At 42.8% G+C, this 20,835-nt stretch overlaps 1 protein-coding gene across 4 annotated transcripts in view; it reads right to left on the bottom strand.

Annotated features, from left to right (window-relative positions):
* PARP14 (poly(ADP-ribose) polymerase family member 14) overlaps positions 1–8,299 on the bottom strand; it is a 42,288-nt gene extending 33,989 nt beyond the window's left edge. Inside the window, exons 1-3 of one of the 4 annotated variants that reach the window (XM_042954795.1) lie at positions 8,027–8,299; positions 3,116–3,249; positions 2,322–2,355 (exon numbers count right to left, since the gene is read on the bottom strand). In XM_042954795.1, the coding sequence (XP_042810729.1) occupies positions 2,322–2,355; positions 3,116–3,249; positions 8,027–8,213 (355 nt within the window). In that variant the 5' untranslated portion in view covers positions 8,214–8,299. Of the gene's footprint in view, positions 1–210; positions 1,008–2,321; positions 2,356–3,115; positions 3,250–8,026 lie in introns of those variants that run through there. The other 3 variants (XM_042954792.1, XM_042954794.1, XM_042954793.1) reach the window with 3 other exon arrangements.
* Between the last annotated feature and the right edge of the window lie 12,536 nt (positions 8,300–20,835).

The following is a 20,835-nucleotide window of genomic DNA, read 5'->3' as shown; positions in this document are numbered from 1 at the left end:
GACTTTATCTTGCAGTTGGTAGTAAGAGTGAGTTGTGGAAGGTTTCTGTGATAAGGGTGACAGGATATTCAGCAATAGTACAAAGGGCTGGTCAGATTTCAGGGGAAGGACATCAGAGAGACCCCAGATACAGGGCACTCCTGCCATACTGGATTTGTGAGGTAATAATGGGAGTCTGGCATAAGGGAGGGACAGATGAGGAAAACTTACATTGATCGTCTCTGTGACCGATGTCTGTGAAGGCTTAAAGAGGAGAGACGACTGAAGTTTCTAGTAGGTGACGGGCAGACTGGTTGTGTACTTCAAGAGAAATAAGGTAGCCGGAAAGGGTAGGAGGAGGAAGATGACACAGGTAGCTTCAGACATGGTGGCTCTCACATATTTTCCAACAGGAAGATCAGACACAAGGTCTGGAATTTAGAAGAGTCCAGGCTGGAAATATAGATTTGAAAAAGCCAGAGTTTGCTGACCACAAGGGCCAGTGTTTCTCTGCTCTTGCGTGTCTCTCTTCTACAGGTTCTTCCAACTGCTGGTTTCCACCTTTCAGACCCAGCCCAACTCTGCTTCGCCGGGAATCGAACATTAGCTCAGGGCTCACATCCCCTGATGTTGGTGTGTGGCTTGATTGACCTATCCTTACTCTGTCAACTGCTTGTCCATCTCCAACTTCAGGATTTCGTGCATGCCCCATGCACTCTCAGGGCAGCATTCTCCGTTCTTATCGTTCCTGAAATACGGGACCTATTAGGGAACCACCTTCCACCCTGATTTTGCTCGTTCTGAAAACTATCTATACCATCCCAATTAATTTCAAGAGTTCTAGCCTTAGGCTCACTGTTAGGATTCAGTGTGGAGTAACCATTCAACAAAGGACCTCCTCTTATGTCTCTTAAAGGGGACCATTAAGTATTTTGTCAAAGACTGCCCAACTTCCTGGCTGGTGACTATCATTAGAGTCTGGGTCATGTAAAAACAGGCTAGCCAATGAATCTAAAATCTCCAGTATGATGAAAATTCCACTGGTGGGTGGGTCTGGATGGCTCTTCCTTATACTTATTCACTTATACTTGGGGTTATAAGTGAATCTGAAATAGTGCTGACAAATCAGTTAAGACACAGTGAGGGTAAAATCTATGAAACCGTAAGAAACACAGACTCGATTAATTCTAGACCCAGGAAGTGGTACAGATATAAATGTACCAGTATAAAACCACTTCCTGGTCTAAAATTGAGTTTGAGGGTACAACACATAAGGCATTTTCCAAGAATAGATAAGGATTTAGGGGGTCACAATGAACACCGGGAGTTGTATAAGCCAGTTCCATATCTGAAGAATAGAAAGCAGGAATTACTCCAAACAGACAAAAAAAATTCCTATCTTATAAGAATCATGAGCTTCTAAGAAAACCATGCATCCTAGATTCTATAGTTTAATAGCATGTTAGATGAAAACAATCTATACATCCCTATCCAGTCGGTTTGCCAAGTAAAGGCAGCCCTCAGCTTAGTGCTATTTTCAAAAGAGAAGGTTGCAAACCTCTAAACATGTTCTCAAGACAATTTCAATTTTAGAGGACAATAATTTATACATTTTTTGGGATTCCTTTTGCCTAAGATTTGGGTATATACATCATTTTATCTCTCTTAGTCAGCCATTCAGCATAGGTCCTCATCCCTCCCCTTTATAACAGCATGCTTAGCCAGGAAAACTAATTGCTTCTTTAGTAACTGGCAGGTGGTACTACAGGCCAACATCCGGACACAAGTGAAGCAGCAGGATCCACAACAGCTACTAGGTTGCAGGCCGTTTCCTACAGCAGATGGGATGAAAAGAGCTGCTGCTGGCCTGGGGGGTGCTGCACTCACATCCTGCACCCAGCACTTAGAAGCCTTTGTCCACCCTCCTGTTGTGGCTCCAGAGGACAGCACCCTCCACACTCAGTGCTCAGAAACAGACTTAGCCACATACGGCACCCACTGACACATCATGTCTTTGCTTCTTGATGGGCTCTAAAGGTTGGCTTATCACCATCTCCCAGGCACCTCTTTGCTTCCCTTCAATTGTAAGGTGTCTCCCAGTCCCCACAGAGAGAGCTGTTTCCATGCTTCTACCTGAGCCCTAAGCTCTCAGGGGGTTTCCCCAATGCTCACCCTGAGAACAACTGGCCGAGAATATGTAGATAAGGCAGCCTGAGGCGTCTCTAAGCTGAGCACACCCTGCTTTGTGAAGTCAAGAAGAGAAGGATGACCCTTGCAGGTGCCATCTGTAATGAAAGCAAAACTGCTGGCGAAGGCCACCTGTCTCAGTTCTTTGACCTTACCTGGTTCTTTGACATGTTCTTTGCCTTCCGGTTCCTGAAATCCAATAGACAATAGAGTAGCATCAATAAATTACTAATAATTTCCTTACATTGAGAAACTGTCCCTGGGGACTGGCCTGGAGGCATAGGGTCAATAGAAACAATAATAAAAAGCTCTAGCAATTATGCTGTTGAATGCACCTCATGCATAGTGTTATATCTACTTAGCTCCAAAATCATTGGTAAAATGAGTCACAAATAACAGAAATTCCAATTAACACCAAGCGTTTGGGGTATGGAGTAAGCCCTAAATCTTTCCCCCCATTTAACATGTATTGAGTGTTTGCTATTAACCAGCACCGGGCCAGATGCTTTACAGAGGTTGTCTCTTTAATCCTCACAACAATCCAACAAGGTAGATACTATGACTATCCCATTTGACAGTCAAGGAAATAGTACATGCAGTATGGATCACTGTCCCCTCAAAGTGATGTAAAGAGAAAGCAAACAGAGCAAGTTCCAGGTTAAAAGCACCCAGGACAAACAAACCCAAAAATTTATACCTTCAAACCACCCTTATTACAATCTGAAAATTCTGACTTTCCGAAAGTGCCTAAAATCAAACAAAAAGCGCCCTCTCCTTCATTATTCCATAACTACCTCATGACCACTCTCACTCCCTCCACATCTGTAAGGTGCTTTCTACTCCAATTTGATTTATACTTCTCATCCCACCGTATTCCCCATGTTGTGATTCCCTTCCCACACACCTCGGCAGAACATCCTACTTCCCTTTTACTCATGTTTTGACTTACCTTTGTTGGAATTTCCTCCTCAAAGGCATCCTGGACCTTGTCTGGGGCTGTAGGCAACTGGACAGTTAACTTGAATGTTCCTTTTCCTGGCCATATTAACTCATGGTTCTTTTTCTCCAGAACTTTTTGCCGAACTGAAGTTAAAAAAAAAACTGTCAAGAAATTTTTATTCACAAAATTACTCCATGATTTCCAGAGGGTTTCATCATCATCATTCAATGGCTTGGTCATTTTCCCAAGTGAGTCCTTGTGTGGTGAAAAGAGGAAAAGTTTAGCAAGTAGACATGGATTTCAATTCCATCTTTATACCTACTTTTTTTTTAAACATTGGGCATGTTCTTTAATAAGTCTTACTTACACAGCCTCAGTCTCTTGTCTATAATAAGTTATTAATGAAGACTGTCTTGTACAAGTGTTGTGTGTTAAAAAACATTATAAAGAACTTAGTTCAGTACCTGATGTTCAGTAGGCACTCAGAAAGGTAGCAATATTTATTCCACAAGTGAAGGAAAGTAATCAAAGCATGCCTCATGGTGAGCCAGTGAAGATTGGGTGCTGGGACATGGCATGATGACAGCTGTGTTTTAGGAAGGCGACTTGAGTGACCATGAGCAGAATGGCCAAGTGCCTAGTGCAAAAGATGTTTCACTCAGTTCTTTAACCTGTGATAAGACCCTCACATCCAGTAATAAAAGGAGTAGAAAAGAAGGGAGGTGAGAGATTAAAAAAAAAAAAATAGAATTAGCATTCCAGGCAGCTGGGCTGTAGTGAAAAAACTGACCAATGAACATAGGAGTCCAAAGACTTGGATTCAAATTCCAACTCTGCCAAAAACTAGATGAGTGACATTGAGAAAATATCTTAACTTCTTGAGTCTGTTTCCTCCCTTAAAGCAGTGCCTGTGAATGAATTTTGTAACACCCACAAGAGTTATGCAAATGTAGGTTATAATTATGAGGAACAGCCAGAGAGAGAAAAGGAAAATCTGTACCTAAGGCCACAGAAAATAGGGAATGAGTGACTTTAGAGGAGAGGAGGTGTGGTCAAAATAGTTAGATGGCGCAAAGAGGTCAGGGTGAAGGGGAACCTTTGAAAGTGCCCTATTACTCACAGATGTAGCTCTGACACAAATGTTGGGCTACCATGTTGTATTCTGATGTGGATGGTCTGAGAGGCCAAGGATATAGGGAGTCATTAAGAGGAGCTTGAATAACTTTCCCACCTCACGTATCCATGAAGGGGTAGGAGAAGTGAGGCCTTAACTGGATACTAACTTGGAAAACAAGCCCCATTAACAACATGAGAAGGAATGCCAGACTCTAATTTCGCTCTTTATCAGGCAGAAGAGATTTTCACACGGACTCTTAAGGGGCTGTCCTAAGCTAGAGTGAGGACTGAGGACTGGATAAGACCCCTGAAGCCTTAGAACAAGCCAAGTTTTATAAGCCAAGTTGTCTAGAGTCGTGGGCTTCTGTGATGCATTCCTTTTATTATTCCTTAGACTTTGGTAGAGTCCTATCTAGGCATCTAAATGCCAAAGCCTGTTCTCAGATTGTGCACAATATGTACGGCACCATTATTTCAAGAGAGCAGGCAGGAGCAATATCAGTAAGTGATCTGCAACAAGGAGAGGTGAATCTGGGAGGAAAAAGAGCTGAAACTCTGATGTCCAGCCACCCTTACCCCCTGTGGACAACCTCCCTTCTGCACTAACTTCAGACCACCTACATTTAATTTACTTAAGGAGACGGGTTTCCTTACCCCAAAGAGACTGAAAATAATCAGGAGCCAAATTATGACCAGAAAGAATGATAAATGCACACATCTGAAACACGGATTAAAATCGTATTAGTCAATTTATACTTGATGTTTCAGAAATTGAGTGAACTATTTACAAGTAAGATACAGCAGGGTGCCTGGGTGGCTCAGTTAGATAAGCATCCAGCTCTGATTTTGACTCAAGTCATGGTCTTGCAGTTTGTGGGTTCGAGCCTCACATCAGGGTCAGCTCCTCGTTGTCAGCTTGGGATTCTCATTCTCTCCTCTCTCTCCCTCTCTCTCTGTCCTTCCCCTGCTCATGTGAGCGCGTGCACACACACACACACACACACACACACACACTCTCTCTCTCTCTCTCTCTCAAAATAAATAAACTTAAAATAAATAAACAAATAAATAAAAGTAAGATATAGCTTCTGAATACTTCTGTTTGCTATGCATTAATTTCTATAGAGAAGTGCTGTTGGGTTCATTCTTATTATGTGAATTATATGGATAAAGTTGTGCTACACTGTGGGCCTATACCTGTTGAAGCCAGTTCCTAGAGTGGAGGGTGGAGGGAATTCCTGCAAAAGAAAGAACACCCGAAGGACCCACTAGGGTGGGTCAACCATTGTTGGCAAATTTCTGATAACCTGTTACAGAGGCAATGGTTCCTCTGGTAGGAAACTGAAACTGAATAGGAACCCTCCCCCTCCCCCCAACCCACCCAGGGTCTTTGTCCATAAAAGGTTTTGAGTTGTACTAAGTCTGAGTTGTCTGTTTGAGAGGGGCCACTACTGTAGCCTGGGGATGGAGGTAGGGGTAGTGGGCTGGGCAATGTGAGGAAAGAAGCCTGGCCGGGACACTGAACCCATTTCTGTTTTCAGGGCTGGAAGAGAATGATGTTATCGACACAAAATCGTATTTTGCACTGTTGATATTTTTATGCCATTTGTACTTTCTTTTTTATGCCATTTGTACTTTCTGTAATCACATTCATTCAGGGTTGTCAACAAACAACAGGGTTTCTCAAACTTTAGCACACCAGGGGCACCTGGGGTGCTGTTTAAATGTGCAGATTCCCGCTGACCCAAACCCAGGTTTCCTAAATCTCTAAGAGAGAGCTGGGACTGTGTCTGTTTAGCCTGCTGTGAGTCAGATGCAGAGGTCTGTGGCCCCAATTTGAACTACTCACAAGGATAACGGGATTCTAAAGGAGAAGGAAGAAGGGTCCCTAAGGGCCAGGCTCATATGATGTGGACAGTTGTAATCAAAGTGGTAAAACTCCTTGAGGAAAATGAAACCCAGGGGACACGGCTTACATTGCACAGTTGCCTTCTCAGCATTCTTTGGTGAAATTAATCCTTGGAAAACTTGGTACTTTGTTTTCATAAGGGCTGTGAGCCTAACAGATCTCCTGTCTCCTACCTGCCTCGCCTTTTACACACTTAGTTGTGGACCCCTCTTCTCTTTGGGTTTCATTCTTTCCTTTTTGGATCTCTGCCTAGAGCATTCCAATTTCTCACATGTAAGCCTCATTGCCTCTCCTCTGGATCAAATACTTGTCCAAATCCAGCGACAGGAAGCTGGAAGCAGGGGTTGTCCACATCATTTCCTATGAGAGTCCAAAGGAAAAAGCGAATGCTCTGGGAACAACAGGTCACAAGCCTCTCAGTAAAGACCCGGTAGTGTTTTGAACAAGCAGATTGGTGGGTGCTTATCTGCCCCCTTTCCTAAGGGTGACAACAAACCGGAGGAGGACGAACTCAACCACTCAGCTGCCTGTGGGGAGGAAGCTTCCCACCCACAAAGCTCAAAACTCCCAACCCAGATCAACTCAGAATGTCACCCCTACCCCCAGGCCAAGGACCACCATGAAACCAAGGGAAGAGGTACCAACGCACCCTCAACAAAGATTCTGCGTGCTGATCAGCAGCACACGACCTTCTCCCTCCAATAACTTTCTATATTTACACCCAATGTGATTTTAGGCAGCACTTTTGCCCCCAAGTGACCCCAGAAACACTGGGAGAAAATCCCTATGACTCCTCACCTAAAAAAATAACTGAAGAAAAGAGACTCTCTCTCTCCCTCCCTCTCTCTCAGAGCATTGACCTCAGTTACCAAATCCAGAATACCACACAAATACGTATCTTCCATCCCCAGGCTGATTTTCATTGTTCAAGGACTTGCTTGTCCTCACCTAGAATATTGCATGACTCTCCTAAAAGTTCAGATTTCCAAGCTCTCTCCCAAAAGAAGTCAAAGTACTTATTTTCAACCAAATTTATCTCCTGAAAGTATATTTGGACATGCCTCTCCCCTGCCAAGGGGGTGGAGGGCATTCCTACTCTTTATGGTATCCTACAAGGCCCCCTACCATCTCAACTTTCTCTTGGCCTGAATTTCCTGCCTACCGTTTTATAAGAAGGAGGTTTAATAACAGAAGGCCTAAGATTTTTAAAATACAGGTGTCTCCTTCATGACCTTATGAAATTTCCCAGACCCCACGTGTTATTTTAGGACCCAGTCTGCAGACCTTGCTTGTACACAGGGATTAGTAGACTCGCTACTCAAGCCAAACCTCCCAGAGAGCACCCTGCATGTTGCCTGAAGATGCCTTGTGCTTTCCTGCCCCCTGCACTGCAGCCCACGTGCTCCCATCTGAAGAGCCTTCCCCAACAATCTTCCTATCAGGAATTGAACTGGCTCTCAGGAATCAGTTTACATGTGATTCTCCCCGGAAGCTTTCTCTTCCCTTAAAATTGTGCTCCCATTAACCTCTGGAGTTCTAGAACAGCTGCTTTAATAGGAAGGAAAAAACTGCAATGGACTTGCATCTCTGCCACTAACACACTATGTAGCCTTGTAAAGTGAGGTGAATAAAGCAGCCTGTCAACTCCTTTCTGTTTCTCCGTGCTACATGTTGAACTCACTTGCGCGGTTCTGCCGCCACCTTCAGGCAACACCGGGAGCGCCTAGAAGCACAGCGCCCCTCGCGCGCTCTTCGTCGGTCCGGCAGCCCCTCGCCCTCCCTCATGGCTGCTGCTGGAGCCGGGAGGATTCTCCCGCTGCAGGCCCCAAGCCCAAGTTTACCCTGGGGGAAGACCCTGGTTGTCCCATCTCACACCCATCCCTCGCGCCCCTCACCGTCCTCTCGATGGAAGAACACTAGGAAGCGCCCCGGCCTGCCCGGTTCCTGGCGGACCTCACACTCCCCGCCTCCCGATCTCTTCGGGCTCTGGAAGTACATCTGCAACTTGGTGCTCAGGTTCTTCGGGGGGTCGGGGCCCCAGGACCCTTCGACCAACAGCGGGACGGAGCCTGACACAGCCATGGTCAGCTCCGCTAGGCTGCCTCTGCCGCCCGACCCACCCCAGCAGAGGGCGGCTGGTTTTGCCCCTTTCGGTTTCGTTTCCCAGAAGACTCCTCCCTGTCTTTAGTTTTTGGCCTTTGGCTCTGAACAGCTGTCCCAGGATTGAACTACTTACCGCCGCCCACCCAGTTCTTCACCTTCAGGTCTGGCCCACAGCAAGTGCTGGGCATCGCCACTCCAAGCATCTGGTCTTCCTCCATTTGTGCACCTGCGTCCCAAAGCTCGGGCACTGTGTGCCACTCACCCAAGTCACAGCCGAAACCAGCGTCTTTGAGTCACGCACAATACCTTCGCAAACAGAAAGCTTCACTTTTTCTGGAGGCCAGCATTTTACAAGAAAATAGAATGTATTGACAAACTGTGACTCTTTAAAATGTGTAATGAAGTCCCCAAATAGGCCCCAAACAAATCATAAGAATTTTACCTTGCTTTTCTTTTGCATTTTGTTCCCTGATCTGTTAATATTATATGTCTAGAAATTCAGAAAGGGAGGGCCATACATTCACAGTTCTTTGTGGAATATTTAGTAGGTGCCATGCCCTTGGGATGGTCTCAACGAACATGGTTCCTGCCCTCATTGAGTTCACACAGCTGTGGGGACATAGGAATGATGACTGTGCAGTAGGTGCTTCAGGAGGAAATATACAGGTGTTCCTGGAACAAATTAGGAGGGCTTCTAGCCCGGTGTAAGAGCTCAGGGAGAATTTATGGGGAGGTGACATGTGACCCGAGGCCAAAGGATGATGGGGGTATTGATGCTAAAAGTAAAAGTCAATTATTTTAACCAGAAAAAAATGGGTTTATTTGGTAATAGCAGAGAACTGCAATTCAGGGCAAGCAAACTACTGCAAAAACCATCTGTTTGTCCAACAAACAAAACTGAGGACAAGAAGGAGGAAGTTGGGAGGGGTTGTTTTGCACACAAGGCTACTGGAGAAAGCAAGAGTTCAGGGTGATGACAGTTTCTCATTGGCTGAGTGGCTGGGGTAGTCAGTTTCCTGCTGGGGCTCCTCACTGATAACTCTCTCCTGTTGAGTATTCTTCTGTTGGGGTCTGTAATTGACAATTCTGCCTGTGACTGACATGGAGTGATATGCCGAGACAGCTCTTCCTTCTGGCCTTCCAGCTCCATTTCAGTGAGGTTTCCCTTTATTAATTTTCAAAGGGGGATAACCTTGGAGGGCTGAGAAGGGAGGGGTTCCCATAATGTAATTTACTTGTATAGGATCACTCTGGCTGTGTAGTCGCTGGAGTAGAGGCAGGGAGGTCAGCCAAGTAGCTACTGTGGTTTCCCGAGGAGGGTTAAGGGTGGTTGAGAGCAGGATGCTGGCAGAGGAAGACCTTCTGAGAAAGGGTGACATTCCAGTTTGACATTGAAGGCACAGATGCAGGACTTGCTGAAATATGTGGACAGTGGAGAAGATGCTCAGGTATGACTCCATGGTCGTCCATGGACAGCCTAAGCAACTGGCTAGACATAAGGGCATCAACCAGATGGGAGCATCACCTGTGGCCAGGAATGTGGGAGGGAGGCTAGCAATGTATGTACCTTTGACCCGTAATAAAATAGGGTGTCGGAGCACCTGGGTGGCTCAGTCACTTAAGCGTCTGACTCTTGGTTTAGGCTCAGGTCATGATCTCACAGTTTCTGGGTCCAACCCCTGCCTTGGGCTCTGTGCTGACAGTGCAGAACCTGCTTGGGGTTCTCTCTCTCTGTCTCTCTCTCTCTCTGCCCCTCCCCTACTCTCTCTCCCTCTCTCAAAATAAGTAAATAAACTTTAAAGATAAAATAAAAATAAATAAAAGAGGGTGTCAAGTGAGAAGAAGCAGTTATCATTCAAAAACCACCATATAAGGAAGTATCTCGTGGACTGCGGGGACCACATGCACTGTCTCCTGGTGAGGAGGGAGGAGAGGGACATGGCAGTGGACAAAGGACTGAAAGGAAGGGAAGGAAGTAGAAGCAGCATGCATAGTCAGCTCTTTCCAGAAGTGTGACTGTGAAGGAGTTAGCAGTGTATAGGATTATAGGATCAGGGAGCTGTTGTTTTTGTTTTCTAGCTTTAAAAATATTTTAAGATGGCAGAGTCTTAAGCATGTTTAATACTGGTGGAACGAAGGAAGGGATGGTTGAAAATGCAGGTTGTGGGAGAAGGTGGGAGGGGGTTCTGGAGGCATTAGCTTCAGGCAGGTAACACTTTTCTCACTGCACCAGGACAGGAAGAGGTGGAGAACAGAGGTAGGTGACTATGGGGGTGCCTGAGTGGCTCAGTACATTGAGCATCTGACTCTTGATTTTATCCCAGGGTGGTGGGATAGAGCCCTGTGTCAGGCTCCATGCTCAGTATGGAGCCTGCTTAAAATTCTCTCTCTCTCTCTCTCTCTCTCTCTCTCTGCCCCTCTCCCCACTCGCACTCTCTCTCTCCCTAAAATAAAAAAAAAATTTTGAAAAGTTAAAAAACAAAAAAGAAGTAGGTGATTCTGACTGACTGTTGGTGGGAAGCTATGGGGATTCTCCCTGGGGGATCTGTTTGCTTCTTGAAGGAGGTGGTGAGGTCTCAGGCACAGCCAAAATTAGAGCGGCTTCCCCTGCAGGATTGGACCTCACATGTTGTATTTTAATCACAATGAAACTAAATTTCAGGGTGAAGAGAATCAAGGATGGGCCAAAAGAGATTACTGACTGGGCTTTTATTCTGCTCAGTAAGTAACAATGCTGAACTGTAGGCGGGTGTTTTCTCCTGCCTCCAGCTTTCTACCTGCAGGTGGCGCACATCATCCAGTCCACCGCACCCTGAACCCCAGCAGGGGAGGTGGGGAGGACACAGAAGGGCCAGGCATAGCTCTCACCACACTGTGGTGACTGCTTGCCCCAGGATGCCTCACCCCAAACAACAACTAAAATCAGCACCCTTCTTTCCCCAGAGTTTGGGATTCCAGAACTGGGCAGTTCATCTTTTTTTCCTTACATTATCATTATACAAGAAATAGAGTGAAACTGAAATCATTAATTTATAGTGGAATTTTTATTTGGCTATCTCTGGATTTTTTTTCAGGAATTTGGGGCACCTGGGTGGCTCAGCCAGTTAAGCATCCGACTCTTGATTTAAGCTCAGATCATGATCTCACAGTCGTGAGATTGGGTGCCATGCTGAGCGTGAAGCCTGCTTGAGATTCTCTCTTTCCCTCTGCCCCTCTCCCCACTGCTCGCTCTCTCTCTCTCTCTCTCTCTCTCTCTCTCAAAAAAAAAAGAATCTCCTTAATTATCAGCAATGTCTTAGGGCTGCTCAGACTCAAAGCCTGTTCATCATCCCTGGATGGAATGGGAAGGAGTTATCAGAGGATCAGGATGGCAGGTCTTGAAAACCAAGGAAAGAAAGTTCTAGGAAAAGCAAATTGCTCATCATCAGCCCCTGAAGTATTTGTCTTTTATCCTAAATGGTTTTGTCCCTATTCACTTGTTGAGTCTGTACCCTACCCCCTCCCACTGTGTGCTTATCCTCTCTCGATTCTCTATCTCCTGAAACTCATTTCCTTCCAAGGAAGCAAGTCCTCTCTGGGCCTGGGAGGGAAGTGGGAGTGGCCAGCATAGAAGAGGCTATGTCCACCTATGAAAGGTGAAACGAAATGGAATCATTTATGTCGGGTTTTAAATTGGAGCTGGAGGCCACTAAGGAGGTAGGCCTTATGCCCGCCCTCACTGGGTGGAACTTCTGAACTAAGACAAACCACAAATACTCCACGGACTCTGCATAAACACCTACAACTTCCTACATAGCTGACTTTTGCTCAGAGATAGTCTGAGCAACCAATTAGGTTTAACCAAGACTGGTTTTCTGCCACCAACACCAATCAAAATTCTTTGTAAACAACATAACAACCTTCCATGCTTTGTCTTTAAAAACCCCAGAGTTTTGCTCCCTAGGGAAACAATATTTGGATTGCTGCCCAAATCTGTGTTGCCAGAATTGCAATTTTAAGACCCCAAATAAATGCTTTTGTTATAATTCTGCTCTGCCTCTTTTCCTGGTCAACACCCCTCATAGCTTCAGCTGATCTTGCTATAAAACCCACATCTGCATTTTGGGGCTAACTTCCCTTTCTTTACTTCATCTAAATTTCTCCTTTCAGCTTCTCTGCAGACTTCTATAACTTAGCATCAGGCTCCTTTCAACTTCTCTACAAACAAGCATCAGGCCCCCATTTCTCCCACTGAAGTGTATTTTGGGGAAAGGGTGGCTTTCCCGTCCTTGAATCAGTGAGTTGTGAGTGCCTCATGCTCATCTCTCCACCTCACTTTGGTCTTGAGGCTCCTGGCCCAGTTCTCTACAATAGAATGTGACATCAGAAATAAGGCAAGCCACCCTCTGTTGCCACTCCAAATTCAGTCCTCAGGGGGAGTCACCAAAGGGACACACCCAGTTTCTGGCCTCACTCCCTGTATTCAGGTCCCCTTCAGAAGCTTTGTGTTCTTCGAACTTCCACAGGGTAAGTCCCTAATACCCGTCGCCCTGCCAGCATAGTAACAACCCCTAATGGTACTTTTTCCCAAATAGGAGTCATATAGGTTCACTAACATTATCATTGGGTGGGAAGTAGAGGGAGGATTCTGCAGAAGAGTTCAGAGTAGTCTAGATCTAACAAGTCTGTGCGAGGTGAACAGTAAAGCAAAGCAACAATCCTTCCTGGCCACTGAATCAGACACACATGCATGTCTCAAGACAGGCATTAACTCTCAGAGATAATACACTCTAGATCATATTTTAAAAGAAAAACATAAATATTTTACTCCCATATCATACAATGCATGACTTCCTCCAGTGACGTGCTGTTAAATATTGAACAACCAGCTCTCTGGAGAAAATAGTTTGCACATACGTTTTGGTTTATTATACATTTTGTGGATATAAAGATTGCATAGCACATACTTTGCAAATAATAATTAAATATATAATCCTCTTTATTGTAAATTTCAAATAACCAGTTGATCCTCACAGAACGTTTCAAAGATTTTTGCCCAACTCTTATCTTTGTAGCCAGCCTATGGTTGCAATTATGAGTGAGTATAATTCTTACATAAATGTTGGTTGATGCTTCTGTTTACATTAAGTGAGATGAAAATGAAACAAGGAAGACATGTGTCAGAACTCTTATCTGTCACTGACATGAGCTCCTTCTTTGCTGGATTGGATAATAGTTTTCAAATGCTGGAAGAATATTTCTTCATTTGTGCTCTTTAAAATGTAATGGATGCAGGGGTGCCTGGGTGGCTCAGTCAGTTAAGCGGTTAAACGTCTGCCTTCGGCTCGGGTCAGGACCTCATGGTTCGTGGGTTCGAGCCCCACATTGGGTTTTCTGCTGTGTACACAGAGCCCACTTCTGTCCCCCTCTCTCTCTGCCCCTCCCCCGTTTGCACGTGCTTGCTCTCTCTCTCTCAAAAATAAAAATAAATGTAATGGATGCAGACATGAGAAATGTTTCAATTTAATCTGCCTTATTAACATCTTCTCCATCGTTTTCTTAAGTCTAGACAACAGAACAATAAATCAAGCCCTGATTTGTGGTGTTTGCCAATTCTATGGTGTAAATATTCCCACTATGGCTGACCTGAGTTCCCAACATGATGTCACTGAATGCAGAGTTGAGAAGGGATAAACAGTAACACACCATTATATAATACTTTACCATACAGATACAATAGACAGAAATAACTCAAATATAGACAATAATAAAATGTAGTAAAATAATTAGGAAATGATGAATTTTCAGTATTTATTGTTTTTAAAAAATATAATCTATTTTTATTTTATTTTACTTCTCATTTAAGGAAGAATTGTTTTTACTAAGGAAATACTGAAAATGGTTGCATAAAATCAAATGGTTCCAAAAGTCTTGCAGTAAAAACAGCAGTCTCCCCAACCTCAATTGTCCTTTTCATTGGCAAGCATTTCTATTCTCTTAGATTTTCCTTCTGGTAGTTATCGTCTTCATGTTTCTCCCCATCCCACCCCCATTAATTACTTTGGTAGGTTTTCTTTTTTTTTTTTTATTTTTTTTTTAACATTTATTTATTTTTGAGACAGAGAGAGAGAGCATGAACAGGGGAGGGTCAGAGAAAGAGGGAGACACAGAATCTGAAACAGGCTCCAGTCTTTGAGCTGTCAGCACAGAGCCCAACGCGGGGCTCGAACCCACAGACAGCGAGATCATGACCTGAGCCGAAGTCGGACGCTTAACCGACTGAGCCACCCAGGCGCCCCACTTTGGTAGTTTTTCAAATGAATGCATGTCTTAAGTCTTAAGAAGTGTAAATATTTTTAGACTCTTAAAGTTTATTAAAAAAACCTGAGCAGTCTCTTGCCCCACATCCTCCCTAGTTCTCCAGATATATGGCTTTTAACTTTTAGCAGTTTCTTCTGCTGTTTTTTCGCAAATAATTATTTGGTCACATCTTAATTTGTTACTTTACATATTAGTGATTTCCTGATATGACAGATGAGGATTTAGCTCTTACACCACTATGCCCACTTTTCCTCCCATATTGTCCCCAAATAGTTATCAATAGTTATTTAAGTGTATTACAGACCACTTAGATTGCTGCTACATTCTTGTATAAATCTCTAGATAGATATGTAGAAGGTATTCTCTTGGTATTTATCCATGAGTGAAACTGCTAGGTTGAAAAGTATGTGTGTCTTCATCCTTAATAAATATTGCTAACATTGTAAAAGGCTGACAATGTTAAGTATTGGTGAGAATGCCACGTCTGATGCATACGGGTTGGTACCTTACGACAGATTTAATTTGTATTTCGCCAGTTACTTGCGGGAATGTATATGTTTGCATGTATTTCTTGGTCGTTTGAGTTTCCTCTTCTCTAAATGGCTTGCTTCTTTCTCTTATCAATATCTAAGTTCTAAAAATTCTGGCTGCTAATAGTTTGCTGACGATGATCCTTGCAGAGAGCTCCATTGTGTTCTTAGGTTATGTGAGTCTGTGAGTCTTATGCACTATTGATTCCTATTCTTCTCTGTGATCTGTTTTCCCCCCTCTATGGAAGATTTTAGTAAATTCCTTTTTACTTTTGATGTTCTCTATCCTAATTTTACTGCTGAATGTAAAGGGCTCAGTTATTATCTTAAGTAATTGTTCATGAAAACAAACACATGATGCTTCAAAGAATCTAATCACAACAGGCATACCTTATGCATGAAATAACACACCAAACTCTGATGTTGTCAATGGTTTACAGCATACGTTTTTCTACACATACTACATACATTTATTGAAAATTTTAGGTACTATACACAATTTGCTTCTTTTACTTAGCAGTCTTTGGCATTTTTCTGTCAATGTAATTATTAATACAACAATCTCTAAGAAAATTAATATCAACTCCATCTTACTATGAGGAAACTGAGGCACAGGAAGATTAAATACTTGCCCAGGTTCACATAGCTAGTAAATAGTCAAGCTAGGGGGGCGCCTGGGTGGCTCAGTAGGTTAAGTGACCAACTCTTGATTTCGGCTCAGGTCATGATCTCACGGTTCGTGAAATGGAGCCCTGCCTTGGGCCCTGTGCTGACAGTATGGAGCTGGCTTGGGATTCTCTCTCTCCCTCTCTTTCTGCCCCTCCCCCATGCTCACTCGCTCATGCTCTCTCTCTCTCTCTCTCTTTCAAAAATAGATAAATAAACATTTTTAAAAAATTGTCAAGCTAGAATACAAACCCAAGCTAACATGATGCTGTACCCGTGTAGTGACGTTCTACTAAGATCCCTTCTTCAGGGTAATAAACCAGTTCTCTAGCTGTTGGCAATATTCGCTGTCCACAGCTCACGGCAGTATCTCACAGCAGTATCCTTCACTGGCCTTGCCTTTCCTCATCGCAGAGAATATTTCTGTCTCCTACATTTGAGTCCAGCTCTACCCCCAGGCCAAGTTAATCATATTGTATTTATGTGGCCTCAATAACAAAGCTGGGGTAGTGAGCTTGTGGGGAAATGGGGTCTCTCCTGTGTGATGGGTGATTTGTTCATTTCTCCTTGTAATTTTGCCACCTTATGAGCTTATCTTCTTTTGCTCAAACCTGTTTAGGTTTCAGATTTTTATATACAAGTGAATTGTTCCTTTTCATCATTAATGTGTGCCTGTCTTTCTCCTTTATTGATTCTCATTGCCTTAAAAATCCATTGTCATATATTAATATTGCTCTGACCACTTTAATTTGGTTGGTCTTTGCTGAGTGTGACAGACACTTCGAGTAGGTTGGTTGGTTAGACACAAGGGCAGTCTCTCCTTCCTTGTCAGGAGAACTTCAATTTTGTTTCGATACTTAGCGGCGAAGTGCTTAGGTAAAGTAGATACCCTTTCAGACCCACACTCAACTTATGATTTGGCTAAGCCAGTTTTAGTCATCTAATTACATTCTGGTGGGATTGGTTTAAACATAGTCGTGTGACCCAATTCGGCAAAAAGATCTAAGGGGAAGTATGCTGTCTGTCCTAGAAAATATTTTCTTACTCCATAAAGAGACACTTAGGAGAAATCCTTTTTCCCTATTTTTTAAAAATGTTGTCAAGTGGATGTAATCATGGGAGATGCTGCAGCCGTTTTGTAAGCGTGAAGCCCGATACCTCAGAAACACTGAGAATGGCAAATTGGAGAGATAGAGCCTAAGTCCTTGATGGCATCATTAAACTAAAGAACCAGCCCTAGTACTACCTATCTCCATATTTCTTATTACATGAGTCAGTAAACATTCTTGTAGTTTAAGCCTATTTTAGTTAGGTATTCAGTTGCCTACAGCTGAAAGCATTCTGATATACCTGAATAACTTTTTAATTCCTTTTTGTCAAATGTTCTGTGTCCTTAGTTTGCTTGTATCTCTCATTAGCAGAATATGGCTGCATTATTTTTAATCCAATTTCTTCTAATTAGTAAATATAAGTGTATAGACATTATATATGACTAATATAGTAGGTCTTATTCCTACCATTTTGTTTCATGACTTTTTTAATTACCTATGATTTTTCCTTGTTTATTTTTCTTCCTTTCTTGTTTTGTATTAGATTGATAGTTTTTCTTTATTCCATCTTTCACTCTCTAGTTGGTTTGAATTAACAAATTCTATACCTATTCTTTTGCAGATCTTAGACTTAATAGTCTAAAATTAATCAATACATCTTCTCAAACCTGAGAAAAATATATCCCTATCTTGCTATCCTTTTGTTGTTAACTGTTTTTTTTTTTTTAATTTTTTTTTTAACGTTTATTTATTTTTGAGACAGAGAGAGACAGAGCATGAACGGGGGAGGGGCAGAGAGAGAGGGAGACACAGAATCGGAAGCAGGCTCCAGGCTCTGGGCCATCAGCCCAGAGCCCGACGCAGGGCTCGAACTCACGGACCGTGAGATCGTGACCTGAGCTGAAGTCGGACACTCAACCGACTGAGCCACCCAGGCGCCCCATGTTAACTGTTTTTTAAAAGCTTAATCTTTTTAAAAATAATCAAGATATATTTTGATTTAACAACATGTTTGGCAATTTCTTTGTTTTTGAAGCCCTCTCCTTTCTTTTTCACTCAATTTTCTTCTTTCTAATGTAGACAATTACCCTTTACAGTTCTCTTTTTGAGAGCTTATGGATGGTGAACTTTCTCATTCTGTTTGTCTGAAAATGTCTTTATCTTAAAGATTTTTTTAATTTTGAAATAACGTTTACTTTACAGAAAAGAGAGAGAGAGAGGGAGTGAGAGCAAGAGGAATACAAAGAACTTTTTTTTTCTGAACAATTTGAAAGTAAGTAGTTGATGTGATTATTTTCCATAATGTATAACGGTATTAATTTATCACAATTTTTTGATACTTAATTTTATTGAGAGAAGCAAACCACAATATGAGTCCCCTAGAAGCAAATTGGGTCCCCTAGAAGCAAACTCTGAGACAGAGAGGTGAGTGCAGAGGTTTAGTAAGGAGCCCTCTAGGGAGACAGATCTGTAAAGAATTGGGTAACACAGATCTGGGCATGGGGAGAAAGTGACTTGCAATATAGGTGCAGCTGAAGCCTCAGCCCAACCTATGAGGAACTGTGGAACTAAAACAGGTTTTGTAATTGTCCCAAGCTGAGGAAAGAGATCTTTTCGTTTGAATCTCTGCATCAGACAGTTATGGGAGGGGCAGTTGTCTGCAGGCTCAGATCAGTTTACAGTGAGGGATGCAGCTGTGACCTGTCAGCAGCAGATAGTCCTAGCAGCTGGGAGAAAAGATATTCCTAAAATGGGGATCTGGATGGACACCCCTTTATGTAATATGGTGGTGAAGGCCTAAGTCAGATAGACTTGGGTTCAAAACTAATTCTGGATCTTACCAGCTAGGTGACCTTGGGCAAATTAACCAAAATCTATAAATCTTAGTTTTCTCATCTCTAAAAATAGATATAATGTTACTTTCTAGAATAGGGTGTTTTCAGGATTATATAAGATAAACAGATAAGTATATAAACAGCACTAGGTAGTACCTGACTCATAAGTTTAAATTATGCTGTTATATTTAATTAGTCTGCTAGAGGTCTGTTAGAGGTCTATCAATTTATTACTATTTTTAAAAAACTAGCTTTTAGATGTATTGATTTTTTTTCTTTCTTTTTCTAATTTTGATTGCATTGATTTCTGCTTTTCTTTTATTTCCTTTCTTTGACTTGTTTTGGGTTGAATTTGCTCCTCTTTTTCTAGTTTGGTAAGACAGAAGTTTATACCATTGTCTTGAGATCTTTCTCTTTCTTAAAAAATATAAGCATCAGGGTGCCTGGGTGGCTCAGTCAGTTAAGTGTCTGATTCAGCCTGCGTCAGGCTCTGTGCTGACAGCTCAGAGCCTGGAGCCTGCTTTGGATTCTATGTCTTCTCTCTCTGCCCCTCCCCCACCCACGCTCGCTTGCTCTCTCTCTCTCAAAAATAAATAAACATTAAAAATAAATAAATAAAAATATAAGCATCTATCTCACCGTTTGTTTGAGGTGGAGGGCAGGAAAGGGTGATGAGGAGTGATGAAGTGAAGGCTTCTTTCTGGGGCTCCTTAGAAAACATACTAGAGAGGGAACTGGGTGGCTCAGTCGGTTAAATGTCCAACTTCAGTTCAGGTCATGATCTCATGGTTCATGAGTTTGAGCCCCACATCACGCTATGTGCTGACAACTCAGACCCTGGAGTCTGCTTTCGATTCTGTGTCTCCCTCTGTCTCTGTCCCTCTCCCGCTTGTGCTCTCTCTGGCTCTCAAAAATAAAATAAACATAAAACAAAAATTTTTTTAAAGAAAACATACTAGAATTCTTGGTTAGAGATTCTTGGTCCCAGTCTGCATCAGTTCTCTGGAAATGGCTAATAGTGGATATAGCTATTTCCATAGTTAGCCCTTGTCTTCTATATTAACCACAAAACTTTCATTCGCTTAATTTTATGAGTAAATATGTATATTTCTGGCTTCGTTAAGGAAAAAGCATAATTGAGAACTTACGATTTACACGTGTAGACTGTCAAATGGAAAAAATGATTTAATTATATCTACAATAACATTGTGTTCAGCGTCCCCAAGACCACCCACTGGTTTAGTAATTCTCTAGGTGGACTCACTAGATTCTGCATATGTAGTCATACTCACAGCTGTGGTTTTTTAAAAAATTTTTTTAACATTTACTTATTTTTGACAGACAGAGCATGAGCAGGGGTGGGGCAGAGAGGGAGGGAGACACAGAATCTGAAGCAGGGCCAGGCTCCGAGCTATCAGCACAGAGCCCGATGTGGGGCTCAACCCATGAACCATGAGATCGTGACCTGAGCCAAAGTCGGACGCTTAACTGATTGAGCCACCCAGGCACCCCACAGCTGTGATTTCTTACAGAGAAAGACTACTAAGCAAAATCGGCAGAGGGGAAAGGTGTATGGGAAGAGGGTTAAGGAAACCAGACTTGAGATTCTCAGGGGTCACACAGGATATGCTTCATTCCTCAAGCATCCAATTGTGAAAATGCATATGAAAGGTTATCTACCAGGGAAGCTCTTTGGAGACTCATTGCCCAAGGTTTTTTGGGAAGCTGGTCATGTAGGCAGTCTTTGTCAAGGCTGCACCAAGATTCCAGATACCCTGAAGGAAAGCAGATGTTCAGCACAAACCATGGTGTTTGTACAAACAGTTTAGGCACTCTGAGAGCCAATTCTCTTATCAGTTAGGGAATTGGGGGAACCCTCCCTAAGTTCAGATGCCAGCCAGGGGCCACTCTCGCAAGCAGGCCTTTCTAAAGATAGCAGGCTTGCTGTGTTAATTCTTTTCTACACAAGCATGTTCCTATCAAATCAATTGGATTAAGCCATATTCTTCAAAGTAGTAACTCGAAATACAAGGTGATCACCTGGGATTACAGGCTTTCTATAATTAAATTATAGGGTACAGGAAAAGTGGCTTTTGACAATATAACATCCAAATCTTTTTTTTTTTTCAATTAAATCCTGCATCCTTAGTAATTTTACTCAAAAACTTTTTTCAAGTCCAGTGAGCAGTGAGAGATGTGGTCAAGTCCAAACTCAGCCAAA

This window comes from Panthera leo, chromosome C2 (genome assembly GCF_018350215.1).
Source record: "Panthera leo isolate Ple1 chromosome C2, P.leo_Ple1_pat1.1, whole genome shotgun sequence".
Lineage (NCBI taxonomy): Eukaryota > Metazoa > Chordata > Mammalia > Carnivora > Felidae > Panthera > Panthera leo.
This window is presented reverse-complemented; position numbering and strand designations above follow the sequence as displayed.